Source organism: Canis lupus, chromosome 24 (assembly GCF_003254725.2).
Source record: "Canis lupus dingo isolate Sandy chromosome 24, ASM325472v2, whole genome shotgun sequence".
Taxonomy (NCBI): domain Eukaryota; kingdom Metazoa; phylum Chordata; class Mammalia; order Carnivora; family Canidae; genus Canis; species Canis lupus.
In genome coordinates, this window is record NC_064266.1 from 25,434,668 (window position 1) to 25,447,373 (window position 12,706).

General features: G+C 47.7%; 2 protein-coding genes across 7 annotated transcripts in view; one reads left to right on the plus strand and one right to left on the minus strand.

Annotated features, from left to right (window-relative positions):
- The first annotated feature begins 8 nt into the window (after positions 1-8).
- Positions 9-9,640, plus strand: RAB5IF (RAB5 interacting factor). 2 transcript variants are annotated; one of them, XM_025469966.3, is made up of 4 exons: positions 23-368; positions 1,837-1,940; positions 7,763-7,892; positions 9,095-9,640. In XM_025469966.3, the coding sequence occupies exons 1-4, from the start codon at positions 255-257 to the stop codon at positions 9,134-9,136; spliced, it is 390 nt and encodes a 129-aa protein (XP_025325751.1). In that variant the 5' UTR covers positions 23-254; the 3' UTR covers positions 9,137-9,640. The 2 variants fall into 2 exon arrangements, with proteins under 2 accessions (XP_048956664.1, XP_025325751.1); XM_049100707.1 differs by lacking the exon at positions 7,763-7,892 and having other exon boundaries at positions 9-368.
- Positions 4,437-12,706, minus strand: part of SLA2 (Src like adaptor 2) — a 34,405-nt gene continuing 26,135 nt past the window's right edge. The window contains exons 6-8 of one of the 5 annotated variants that reach the window (XM_025469955.3): positions 12,044-12,193; positions 11,041-11,173; positions 4,437-10,660 (exon numbers count right to left, since the gene is read on the minus strand). In XM_025469955.3, the coding sequence (XP_025325740.1) occupies positions 10,495-10,660; positions 11,041-11,173; positions 12,044-12,193 (449 nt within the window). In that variant the 3' untranslated portion in view covers positions 4,437-10,494. Of the gene's footprint in view, positions 11,174-12,043; positions 12,194-12,706 lie in introns of all 5 variants that reach the window. The other 4 variants (XM_025469956.3, XM_035706013.2, XM_035706012.2 and 1 more) reach the window with 4 other exon arrangements.

Below are 12,706 nucleotides of genomic sequence, written 5' to 3' on the forward strand. Positions count from 1 at the left end.
ACGCGCGGCGCTACGTTGCTCCTCCCCCCGCAGCGCCAGGTCTCGGCTGAGCGAGCGAGAGCGGGCTGAGCCGGTGTCTCGGCCGAGTGAGGGCAGCCGCGCCGCGCTACCGACCCGACCGCCGGTTCTGTCGCTGCTGCCGCCGCCGCCGCCGCCGCCGCCGCCCTGCGCGTCGTGACCCGCGACCCCAGACTCCGACTCCTTTTGGCCTGGCCCGCGCGCCCCAGGCCCGGCCCGGGCGGCGCGACGGGAGGATGAGCGGCGGGCGGCGAAAGGAGGAGCCGCCGCAGCCGCAGCTGGCCAACGGGGCCCTCAAGGTGTCCGTGTGGAGCAAGGTGCTGCGGAGCGACGCGGCCTGGGAGGACAAGGTGCGGTGGGGCCTGGCGAGGGCGCAGGTTCGAGGTGCCGGCTGGGACTCGGGGACCAGTGGACAGGCCCGAGCGTGCCCTGCGCGGTTCGGGCGCGGCCGAGTGTTCGGGGCGGGGGGCGGGCGGGCGGCCCAAGGGTGTCGCGGCGAACCTGGCTGGGCTCCGGGCTCACCGCAGGGCGGCCTAAGCGTGAAGCCGCGGGGGTCACGCGGGAAGCAGCGAGGAGGGCCACAGGAGCTGCCACCCGCGGGCAGGGCGTGAGCCGAGTCCCACCTCCGCCTTTTACTGCCAGTAAGATCTTGAGTAAGCGACTTGTCTTCGAATTCATTACTTCATACAGTCGTTAGCGCGAAGTGTAACGGTAACAGTCTTCTGTGGACTTTCTGCCGGGGGTTCTCGCCACCCAGTTGTCGGCACAGCTCTGGAAGGGGGGGTACCGTGGTGCATGAAAGCGTCTACAGTTGAGGCGGCTCGCTAGAGGTGAGCTGCTTGCTGCCTTTGGCTTTGTATTGAATGGGAGATCCCGAATGCCTCGGTCACTGTGAGAGGGGAGACCGAGACCCGCCCTCAGAGGGTGTGTATGTGACAGAGGGAAGGAGAGGGGGTAAACCCCAAATGTGTGTGAGGAACGGTCAGGGCTTCTAGACGTTTTCACTGGTCACACGCTTTCAGATCGGAGCGTAGGCACTCCCCAGCCCTGCTCCATGACCTGGAAGGCACCAACACAAGCAGCCTGACTCCAGTTGGCCTGAAGAGAATGCTATATTTGTAGTATTTTCCCCTTGTTTTTCTGGGCTGATGAAGTGGGTTTTCCTTCCTGGAGTTCCTGTAAGATGGGAGGATGGGAGGTACTTCCTGAAGGTGCCCTTGTCCTGCCCCTGGCCCTGCCCAGCTCTTGTAAAACCTTTCTGATGTGCTGTGTCATTTCTCTTTCTTTTCTTCTTGTACAAGGACTGGTTTCTGCAATCTGGGGCGGGTCAGAAACCTGAGTCTTCGTGTGAAAATTAGATATGCTGGCACCTGCCTTCACTTTTGTTTCTGATTCCTTTCTTTGTGACTTAGAATTCACTGTGCAGGAAGATGGTGCTTCTGTCTATGGTCTCCCCTCTGAGGGTCAGACCCGAGTGTTCAGTGACCAGTAGCACAGTTACCACAGCCATTTCATCCCAAGCCATTTCATTTTTGAAGCTCCTAAAAAAAAAGTAAATTTTTCTAAAATTTTTATTTAGCACTCAGGCCCAGAAGTCATCACTTAAGATAACTAAGTATGTTCTTTAAAAAAAAAAAAAAGGTTTTAGTATAAGAAGAGCTAGAGATCAGAAAACTACACACTATTGCTCTTGGAGACATTTCTCTGGAATATGTGTTTCTTAGCAGAAAGCTTTTTTATTCTTTACCTATTACAGAGGCTCTCGTGTGGCACCTACTGCAGATAATGCATGCATTCTTTCTTTCTTTCTTTCTACAGGATGAATTTTTAGATGTGATATACTGGTTCCGACAGATCATTGCTGTAGTCCTAGGTGTCATTTGGGGAGTGTTACCATTGCGAGGTTTCTTGGGAATAGCAGGGTAAGTCTTGGGTATCTTGCATTTTCATGATATTTCTTTTCAAATAGAGATTTTGTTTTGTTTTTATGGAAAAGGCCATTGCTAAGTTGGAGGATTTTTTTCCCCTTAATATGACTCTTTATGTATGAGAAAGAGAAGTGACAAAAGAGGGCAGCCCGGGTGGCTCAGTGGTTTAGTGCCGCCTTTGGCCCAGGGCATGATCCTGGGGACCCAGGATCAAGTCCCACGTCAGGTTCCCTGCATGGAGCCTGGTTCTCCCTCTGCCTGTATCTCTGCCTCTCTCTCTCTGTCTCTCATGAATAAATAAATAAAATCTTTAAAAGAGAGAGAGAGAAGTGACCAAAGCAAAAAAGTAGCCCTATGATGGCACTCCTGGGTCTGGTGCAGCACTCTTCAGTTCAGCAGGCCTGGGAGCATCTTAGATTAGACGTGTTATCTTTTTGAAGACAGGGCTAGTCCATTCGTTCATGGGTCCAAAGCTACTGGATTGCCTACTGGTGGCAGGCATCTAGTTCCAGCATGACCTTTGTGCCAGTGGAAATTTGGAAAGTAGAGGAATTTCTATACTAGATGACCACTCCCTTGTGACTGGCAGTGTGCTGGGTGTCCTGGATCTTGGCTTTGGCAGAAGTTATTTCAGATCCCTACTTTTTAAAAGCAGTGAAAAAGTAGGAGGTTGGGCCCTCTACTTTTTACTGTGTTTCTGTGGCCAGTGACAGCACAGTTGACACTGGCCCCTGGTCTTGGCTCAGCTTGTTAACAAGTGACTGAAAGTGATGAGTCCACATGCCCACCAGATTGAATTAAAAGGATGTGTAGGAGTTGTGTCAAGATAGGAATTGTGGGTAAGCTACAGTGACAAATGGGCAGGCAAGCCTTTGAGCTTTTCTTTTTTTCACATGGGGAATAGAAACTGTGATCCCTACCCATGGACCATCACATTGGTTGTTTTAGGGGTGATCACATCTGTTATTCCCTCACCCTAGGGTGAAAAGGGTGAAATAGATTTCAAAGTCCTGTGAGTTCTTTATTTTTTCACAAGATAACCCAAAAGGAATGTACAGTCCCCTCTTCTAACAAAGTTTCTGATTTATTGTACTGAGGAAAGCATTTGACCCAGGAAAGGAGTAAGAGTTATGCTTTGCCTAACTTTGACAGACTGGATAGGTGGTAAGTTCTGAATGATGTTGAGGAGACACAGGACCTGGAGTTCATAGAAGTCTTCCCCGGTTGGAGGAGGTATATAAATACTCTTTAGAATGTTCGTCATCCCATCTGAGCTTTCTGTGAAAGAAAAGGCAGATAAAAGGTCAGAGAAAGGGGGAAGGCAGTATCTCATCTTGCAGGATTCCTGAGATTTCTCTGAAATCACCAAATCCAGGAATAGTATAACCTAGACCAGAGTTAGCTTAGTATTCTTTCCACTGTGGCAGATGAGTTAAGCTGCCTAGAGATCTTCTCTTCTCTTCTCTTCTCTTCTCTTCTCTTCTCTTCTCTTCTCTTCTCTTCTCTTCTCTTCTCTCTTTTCTTTTCACTGTAGAACACTCTGGATTCAAGTTCCAGCTTTGCCACTTTCAAGCAACATACGTTTGGGGCTCACCTCTCTGAGCTTCCATTCTCTCATTAAAAGGGGGCGCTGGGGATCCCTGGGTGGCTCAGTGGTTTAGCACCTGCCTTTGGCCCAGGGCATGATCCTGGAGTCCTGGGATCGAGTCCCACGTCAGGCTCCCGGCAAGGAGCCTGCTTCTCCCCCTCCTGTGTCTCTGCCTCTCTTTCTCTCTATGTCTATAATTAATAAATAAATAAATAGATAAATAAATATTTAAAAAGGGGGGCATTAAAAGTACTCTCTTCTAAACTTAATGTGTGAACTAAATAAGATAATGCAAAGAATAAATTCCTAAATGTAGTGCTTAGGACATCATATGCACTCCATAAATGGTTCACTGCAATCATATGATTAGCTTTACAAAGAGTGCTAAAAATTGCTATTGAGAAAACAGGAAAGGAGGTGTTTGGGAGTGAATTCGCCTTGGAGTAGTTCACCCATAGTGCCACTTTCTCAGGACTGCCTGTTTCCTGGGGTTCAGTCCCATGCTCTCCTGCCAGAGCCAGTTTTTCTCACTCAAAACAAATCCCTTTCCTCCTTTGGTTGGCACCTTTCCCCTTGCTCTTGGAAAGGGCCCAAGGACATTGATTTTTCCACACACATTCCCTCTCCTTCATCTGTCTGACCCAGTTGCCTGGGCTTAGGACAGAATGGCTCTGGTGCTCAGTTCTGGTGACCATCTCCTCTACTTCCTGCCTTACTGCCCTCTGTCCAGACCCCACCTTGGCTTCTTTTCATTTCTGGTGTGGCAACAATGAGGGCATATTAAGGTAAAACCATTTTCTCAGTTCTGAGGTTTTGCATCATCAGAGAGGAGGGAGCACTATTCGTCCCTTCCTGCTTCTCTCATAGAGCATTATGATTAATAGTGCTCAGTGAATGCTTATTAAAATTTTTTAAATTATTTTTTAATTTTTTAAAAAGATTTTAATGATTTATTCATGAAAGACACACAGAGAGGCAGAGACATAGGCAGAGAGAGAAGCAGACTCCATGCAGGGAGCCTAGACGTGGGACTTGATCCTGGGACACCAGGATCATTTCCCGAGCTGAAGGCAGACGCTCAACCACTGAGCCACCCAGGCGTCCCTAAAATTTTTTAAAGCCTGAAATGAATTCCTACCAAACCTTGAAAGCAGGGTCATTCATACGTTACCACTGTTACATAATTTTCCAGCCCTGAAATCAGAGTATTTGTTAGAGATTCATTATTTTGTTAAAATTCTTTTTTTTTTTTTTTTTTTTAAGACTATTTATTTATTCATGAGAGACACAGGCCGAGGGAGAAGCAGGCTCCATGCAGGGAGCCCAGCATAGGACTTGATCCCAGGTTTCCAGGATCAGGCCCTGGACTGAAGGCGGTGCTAAACTGCTGAACCACCGGGCTTGCCTTTTATTTATTTGTTTTTTAATTTTTATTTATTTATGATAGTCACACAGAGAGAGAGAGAGGCAGAGACCTAGGTAGAGGGAGAAGCAGGCTCCATGCACCGGGAGCCCGACGTGGGATTCGATCCCGGGTCTCTAGGATCGCGCCCTGGGCCAAAGGCAGGCGCTAAACCGCTGCGCCACCCAGGGATCCCGGGCTTGCCTTTTTGTTAAAATTCTGATTGAAATTTTTAGGATAGAGTTTTTTAAGAATGCATTGGAGAATCTTTTTAAGGTTTTTTCCCCACCCCCTCAATCCAACACGTTCATTTTTTTGTACATCTGCTATGTAGTTCTCTTCCTCGCATTTACAATATAGGGTTTATGCTCATACTTTAAGCTCAGTGTGAATCCCTCCAGTCCTTTTCTGATCCCTCCCCCTTGACCACTAGACATTTAAATAAATGCCTTTGTTTCTGTGACTTCACTTGCTACTTAGTGTGTGACCCTTGGAAGGCAGGCCCTGTTAGCTCTTTTCTCTCTCTCATCCCTTATGTCCCTTATGTCTTTTTCTGAGACACGGGGTGGGGGGGAGGGGGGCAGAGACACAGGCAGAGGGAGAAGCAGGCTCCATGCAGGGTGCCCAATGTGGGACTCAGTCCCAGGATCATGCCCTGAGCCAAAGGCAGACACTCAACCACTGAGTCACCCAGGCATCCCTCTCCTTTTCCTTATATTTCCCTGTTCCTCCTATCACTAAGCAGCCACTTTTTTTTTTTTTTTAAGATTTTATTCATTTATTCACGAGAGACAGAAGCAGAGACACAGGAAGAGGGAGAAACAGGCTCCCCACAAGGAGCCTGATGTGGGACTAGTTCCTGTACCCCAGGATCACATCCTGAGCTGAAGGCAGACACTCAAGCTGCTGAGCCACCTAGGCGTCCCAAGCAGCCACATTTATAGCCACAGACTCTCAATGAGTCTCATTCTCCAGCCCTAGTTTATTAGCTGAGTCCCAGAGTAATATTTGAGTCCTACTAGTAGTCTCTGTCTGGAACCACTAACGGCCTGTCCAAAATGAACTCCATTGGGTGCCCGGCTCTGGATTTCAGCTCAGGTCATGATTTCAGGGTCCTGCACTCAGCTGGGAGTCTGCTTGAGGATTCTCTCCCTCTCCTCCCTCTGTTCTCTCAGTCTCTCAGCCTCTCAAATAAATCTTTAAGAAATGAAACAATATGAAACTGTGACAGAGGGAGACAGCCAGATTGGCTGGGTCCCAAGATTTCTGGCAAAAAATAAGGATGTAGCCACAACATGGCCAGACCAATGACTGTATTTTGTGTGAAATCCAAGAAAAACCTGTTCTTCCTGACTTCCTGCTTCTGTTACTGGAACCATTATACTCCTAGACCCTCAGGCTTGAAGTCTTTGGGTCTCTTACCTACCTCCTCATTCAGCCATTTTCCCAGTTCCTGTCCTCAAGCTCTATTTCTGCTCACATCCTAAAACATGGTACAAGTCGAAACTAGTCTCCAAGCTCCTGTTCCCCCCATTCATGAGAAAGCCCATACTCTTAAATGCTCACAGACTAGGCTTCTGGGGCGCCTGGTTGGCTCACCCAAAAGAGCATGTGACTCTTGATCTCAGGGTCATGGGTTCAAGGTTGGGTATAGAGATAACTTAAAATCTTTAGGGACATCTGGGTGGCTCAGTGGTGAGCGCCTGCCTTCGACACAGGGCGTGATCCTGGAGTACCCAGATCGAGTCCCACGTTCGGGCTCCCTGCATGGAGCCTGCTTCTCTCTCTGCCTATGTCTCTGTGTGAATAATGAATAAATAAATAAAATCTTAAAAAAATAAAAATAAAATATTTAAAACAAAAACTAGACTTCTCTGACATCTGTATACCTGTCTCATCCCCACCTTGTTTAAACAGCCTCAGGGTCTGCCCCCATCCCTTGTACTGATTGACACTCCTCAGCATCATTGTACTGCCTCCCCCACACCAGCCCACACTTCATCCATTAGGAGGAACCAGTTCTTTGCATTTTTCTACCATAGCCTTCAGGAGCAGTGTGGCCTAAGACCAAGAGTTCCCCGTTAGATTAGATGCTGTAACTAGGAAGATCAGAAAGAAAGTCTTAATAACTTTATAAAAATTACTTTTAAATGATTATAACAAGAGATCAGTACAGCAGGGTAATAATATTATACCTCACTGCATTCTAAATCCTTTATTAGTTAATATAATACAGGGGGTCAGGAGCTTCCTGGAGGTGCTCACAAACCTCTGGTTTCAATTCCATGCTCACTCCTGTTTTTGGCCTCCTAATAGATAGCTAAGGAAGGGCAGGAACTCAGTGTTTACCTGTGCATCAAGTGCAGAAGCAGACAGCAGATATCTGGAAATAGTCTCCCACTGCGAATTAATGCAGGAGCTGCTTTTGTATGCTTGCTTGTTCATGAGGCCATGAAGCAGCAGCCTATCGTGTTTGCGTGGCCACCCCACCCAGCTGGAGCTCCTTGGAGGCCCATGTCCGCTGCCCATCCTATTTGGGATGGTCCAGCTACCATTCTGTCTTACTGTGAGAGGACTTGGAGAACTTTATTTTACCTTTTTTGCTGGGCATCTAAAACAAACAAACAAACAAACTTGCTCTTTATGTCTCCAGCTCACTGAGCAGCTCCACTGAGGGTCTAGGTGTTTTTAATGTATTATTTCACTTGTTGCCATAATACAATAGTTGATTGTACGATGGCGGGGGTCCTGGTAAGGCGGGACGGTGATGGGAGTTCTGAGTGTTCTGAGCTTGTGGCTCGTGTTCGGTGCTTGTCCTCCCTCCAGATTCTGTGTGATCAACGCAGGAGTCCTGTACCTGTACTTCAGCAACTACCTGCAGATAGATGAGGAAGAGTATGGTGGCACGTGGGAGCTCACCAAAGAAGGATTTATGACATCTTTTGCCTTGTTCATGGTATGTGTAGCTGACGATTATATAGCGGATCCTGTGGTTTATCCCGGGGAGCACACTGATTGGGTTACACAGTGTGATTGGGGTACCATTTTTTAAAAAAACTCCAGGGAATGGTGGGCATTTCCTCCACCAAACCCTGTTGTCTCAAAGGATGTGGTGTGGCACACTGTAGCCTCCCTATGGTGTGTGCACCCAGTGCCTGTCATCAGCTTCTATATCTGATTCTCAACTCTGGCTGCATCGTAGAAACTAGAAATATTTAAAAATATGTTTATGGCGTTCATAATAGCAGATAAGCACAAACAACCATCACCTGGTCAATAGGTAAATAAAACGCTGTATATCCATACAGTGTTAGACTATAAAGAGGCATAAAGTACTGATAGGGGCTATGGCTTTGATGATTTTTGAAAACGTTATGCTAAGTGAAAGAAACTAGACACAAAACATTGTGTGATTGCATTTATGTGAAATGTCCAGAGTAGGCAAATCCACACAGAAAAAAGTAAATTAGTGGTTGCCAGTGGCTGAGGGAGGCAGGGGGTGGCAAGGAAATGGGAAGAAACTGAGGGTGATCATGTTCCAGAATCAGTTAGTGATCTTTGCACCTGTAAATATATTAAAAACCCCCTCTCTATTGTGTATATGTTTTTTTTTGTATTGTATACTTACAAAGGTGAGCTTTATGAAATTTGAATTGTATCTGTTAATTTTTTTAAATTATAGACTCTAGCCCAAATCCATAAAATCAAAATCTCTGGGTGGGAGTGCCTGGGCATACATATGGATTAAAGGTCCCAGGAGATTGCAGTGAACAGCCAGTTTTGAGAACCTCTGCTTTATTTGACAGGGTATGATGGTGGTTTTTCAATTTGTTGCTAATCCTAACACTAGCAGTACAGTCTGCTTTACCTGTATCATTTCTTTATATTTTTATAACTCTACTGCCTGGTGCTCCAGTTGTTACTTGGGTGAAAGGGAAGCTTGTCTGTAGTCCCTGTGGGAGCACTGCTACGTGGTCTTGGGCTCTGTTAGAGACAGCTTGATTTCAGTGCAATCATTTAGGCCTCCAGGCAGATGCATTGGATAGTCCCTGGGAAACCCACTGTGCACACATCCTAAATCTGTAACATTTTTGTTTTGTGGAATAGGGGCCTATATTGACCCAGGTGACCTATGAACATTGCTTGTCTCCTCTCTAGGTTATTTGGATCATTTTTTACACTGCCATCCACTATGACTGATGGTGTACAGACCCCACCTGCTCTCTGTCCAGTCCAAAGGACCCTCATAGTTACAGCACAGAAACCTGATTGTAGGGGCACCCCAGCCACGTGGAACCTAGAAGACCCATGTTTCCTGGACCGAGAATCAGTGTGTTGGGCATCAGTGTTTTCTGCAAGGGTTGTGATCTGAAACTTTTTAAAGAACCATCCGCCTTTTGGGGAAGCATTTCTGAATTGTCCATCACCAACCATTTCTTGGATATCATCATGAAACACCTGTTTGCTGATCGGAGCTGTCGTTTAATTTGATGCACCTCTGGATCCGGATGAAACATTAAATTGTCTTCCTCATATCTCCATCAGGTGTACAGTTTTTAAAACCAACAATGGCATTTCAAGTCTTCTGAAAACAGTGTGGCAGTATGTGCGTGGTCCATAGCACAGTACAAGCAGCATCTAATAACAGTTTTAATTGTAGAATGTTTTTGGGTACTTGAATAAATCAAATCTTTAATTGAAAAATCTGTTGATGATACCTGTTAAAGCCTTTCCCACCTTACCGCTAGCCTCAGAACCCTGCCCTCCATCTCCTCTCTCTGCTCCTGTAGCAGCTCCAGCTGGGCCTCCCTTAATGGGAAGCAGGGAAATCAAGTGCTAGAGTTGGTGTAGGCTGTGGTCTTGGCTTTGTGGAGAGAGGCTTACTGACGTCTGATGCCCCTGCCCAACACTGAGACACATGACCGACCTCACCGTAGTGTGCCAGGCCCAGAAGTTGCCATTTTGTGTTTGACTACAAGATGGCAAGGCCACTGTAGACTGGAAAGTTTAGGCAGGTTCAAATGATAAGCCACAAAATGAAAGAGATCTTGAAGCTAGGACTGTTCAGAGAAGAGGTTTGGTGGGGCTGTTTGAGAACCTGGACTGTGAGAGGTCCCCTTTCCTCTGGGAACCAGGTGGAGGCTGGACATCCTGGGTTCTGTTGCTGTGGTAAGACATCCATCCCTTCTGCTTTCCTGTCCCTTCTGGGCCACGGTCCTGCCTTTTGAGAATGGTAAATTCTCTTCAAATGATTTTTTTTTCTTGATGCTAGTGGTTGTTTCTACCTAGTGGGTGGGGTTGTAGGAGTATAGAAGGGGATCATCAGGCAGGGGAGGAAGATGGTACTGGAAATCCTAAACTCCGGTCAAACTGGGTCAAACCCCAAAGGCTTAGTCTCTTTGGAGCCCTGTCCATTTATTTGAACTAGAGGTTGCAGGTGGGTTCATGGCACTGGGAGAGGGTTAATTGACTTGTTAGGGCTAAGAGGAAGTAACAGAGGACACAGGTGGGACTCTGAATTTGCCTCTGGAGTACTCAGGCTGAGCTGAGCTGGGGGTCTAGGTGCTGCAGCGTTGGATTCCCGTTTGGCCTCTGCTTTGGGCCATGGCATCCTCCAAGGAGCTGTCATCGGTCAGGCTGATGTAGGAGCTGAGGGCCTCCCGGAGCCCCTCGCTGAGGAGAGGGGACTCCCCTGCTGCAGGTGCTTCAGCAAACAGGAGGGAGCTATGGAGAGGGGAAGAGAATTGGGTCAAGTAGCCTCATGCTCCCTGCACTCACCACACAGCTCAAGTTCTCCCCACCTGAAAAGTCCCAGTTGCTCCCCGTTCTGTCACATAAAACCCCAGCCTGACTTGGGTTGGTGCTTTCTGTTCTGCCCCGTCTTGTATGACCTTCCATCCTGGCCATCTCTGGTGTCTGGGCCTGCCCTATACCCTCTCCCTTTTCTTCCTGCCAGTCCCCCTACAGTCTTGCTGAGCCTGCCTTGGTCTCTGCGAGGTCACTCATACTGGCTCACCAGTGTCCCCACAAGCTCATTTGGGGTTGTGAGTTCCCAGGGGTGAGTCTTTCTTTGTTCTGCCTTCATGTTCCAGGGGTCCCCTTACCTGTCCAGCTCTTTCCAATTGAGTGGTGCCCTCTGCACAGTAACAGGTAGGGGTATGGACTTGCCAGGGAGTGGGCCAGCCCTCCGCAGGGCACAGGGTTCCTTAAGGAGGCAGCAGATGTCATCCGCCAACTCTGAGAAAGAGACCTAGACCCTTGACACGGCTGACTTCAGCCCTGCTTTCCTCCCTAACGCCCCCCCCCCCAACCCTGACAGCTTTCCCCATTTGGCAGGTGGGGGCATGTTCAAAAAAGAATGACAAGGGGCACCTAACTGGCTCAGTCAGTAGAGCATATGACTCAGTCTCAGGGTTGTGAGTTCAGGCCCCACTTTGGGTATAGAGATTACTTTTTTTTTTTTTTTCTTCACAAGCCTCAAGCTGTTGATCTAGGGGCTGAGATATAATGTCACTCTGGGCTAGGTTTTGAAGATTTAATTTACTGTGGTTTTGGGTAGGTGTATGGACCTCTTTGAGCACAGTTTCTGATTGAGACAGTGCTTTGGGAAGAAGCTAGAGAATACTTAAATCCCTACATGTTCTGTCAGTATCCACTGCATGAACCCACCCTCTAGGAAACCCCTGATCAATTTTCCCAGGATGGTCTTTCCTGTCTGTCCCTTTGACAATGCCTTAGTGGCTGCATCCTCCAGTCCCTGTAACAGGACAGGCACCAGAAAATGCTAAGAATAACTGAACTGCTGTACAACAGCAACAGCTCTAGGCTTGTTTAAGAACTGTGCCTGTCACTGAGGCCTTGGACTCGAACCACCATGGTAAGTGAGGTGCCAGCCCAGGTTCACATGGGAGGTTTGTGTGGCTGTCAGGGCATGAGATGAAGATGGAGCTTCTGGCCTATGTTCTCAGCACAGGGACTGGCATGGAGATGGAGAGGCCCCTCTTCCACCTGTCTGGATGTTCTCCAGCAGGTAGATTACCCAAGGGCACAACCGTCTGCTACCCAGATCCCACATCCCAGTCTAATGGATGCAAGAAAAGACCACACCAGAATAATGATCCACTAGGGCCTGGAGTGAAGGGAAGGTGAGGCGTGGTGAGATGTACAGCCAGCCGTTATCAAGGTGCTGGATCCTGTAGTGTCTGATCCTGTCCCACGACGCAGGGCGGCTGAGGCGGACTGACAGGGAGTAACACCCTGGGGAAGAAAGGTTCGGGGTAGGACTGAGGCCCTGCTGGGACCCATCCCAACGCACTTTGGGAGAAGAAAGAGATGAGGTGGCCACTAGGCCCAGACAAAAGGGAAGTAGGCAGGGGAGGGAGAAAGACTTGCTCTCTTGGGCATAAATGACCACATGTTCTTAATCAATAGGGTTCTTGTGAGGATGAGATCATACACACAGTGCTCAGGACAGGGCCTGGCACAGGTTACATGAACATTTAAGTGTTGTCTGTTAACAGACTTAAGTGTGCAGAGAAGTATTAGAATGTGAAAATGTGTCAGTGGATGTTAGCAAAGATGTGCTGAAGGAATTCTTACTGTACTGGTGGAAAGATAAATTAATACAAGCCACTTTGGAAACAGCTGGCATTAACTAGTTGAACATGCACCTCACAACCAGCAGTTTCATCTCAGCATGTTAATTTAGAAAATACATGAACAAGAATATTCATGGCAGCTTTGTTTGGAAAAATCCAAAACTACAAACAG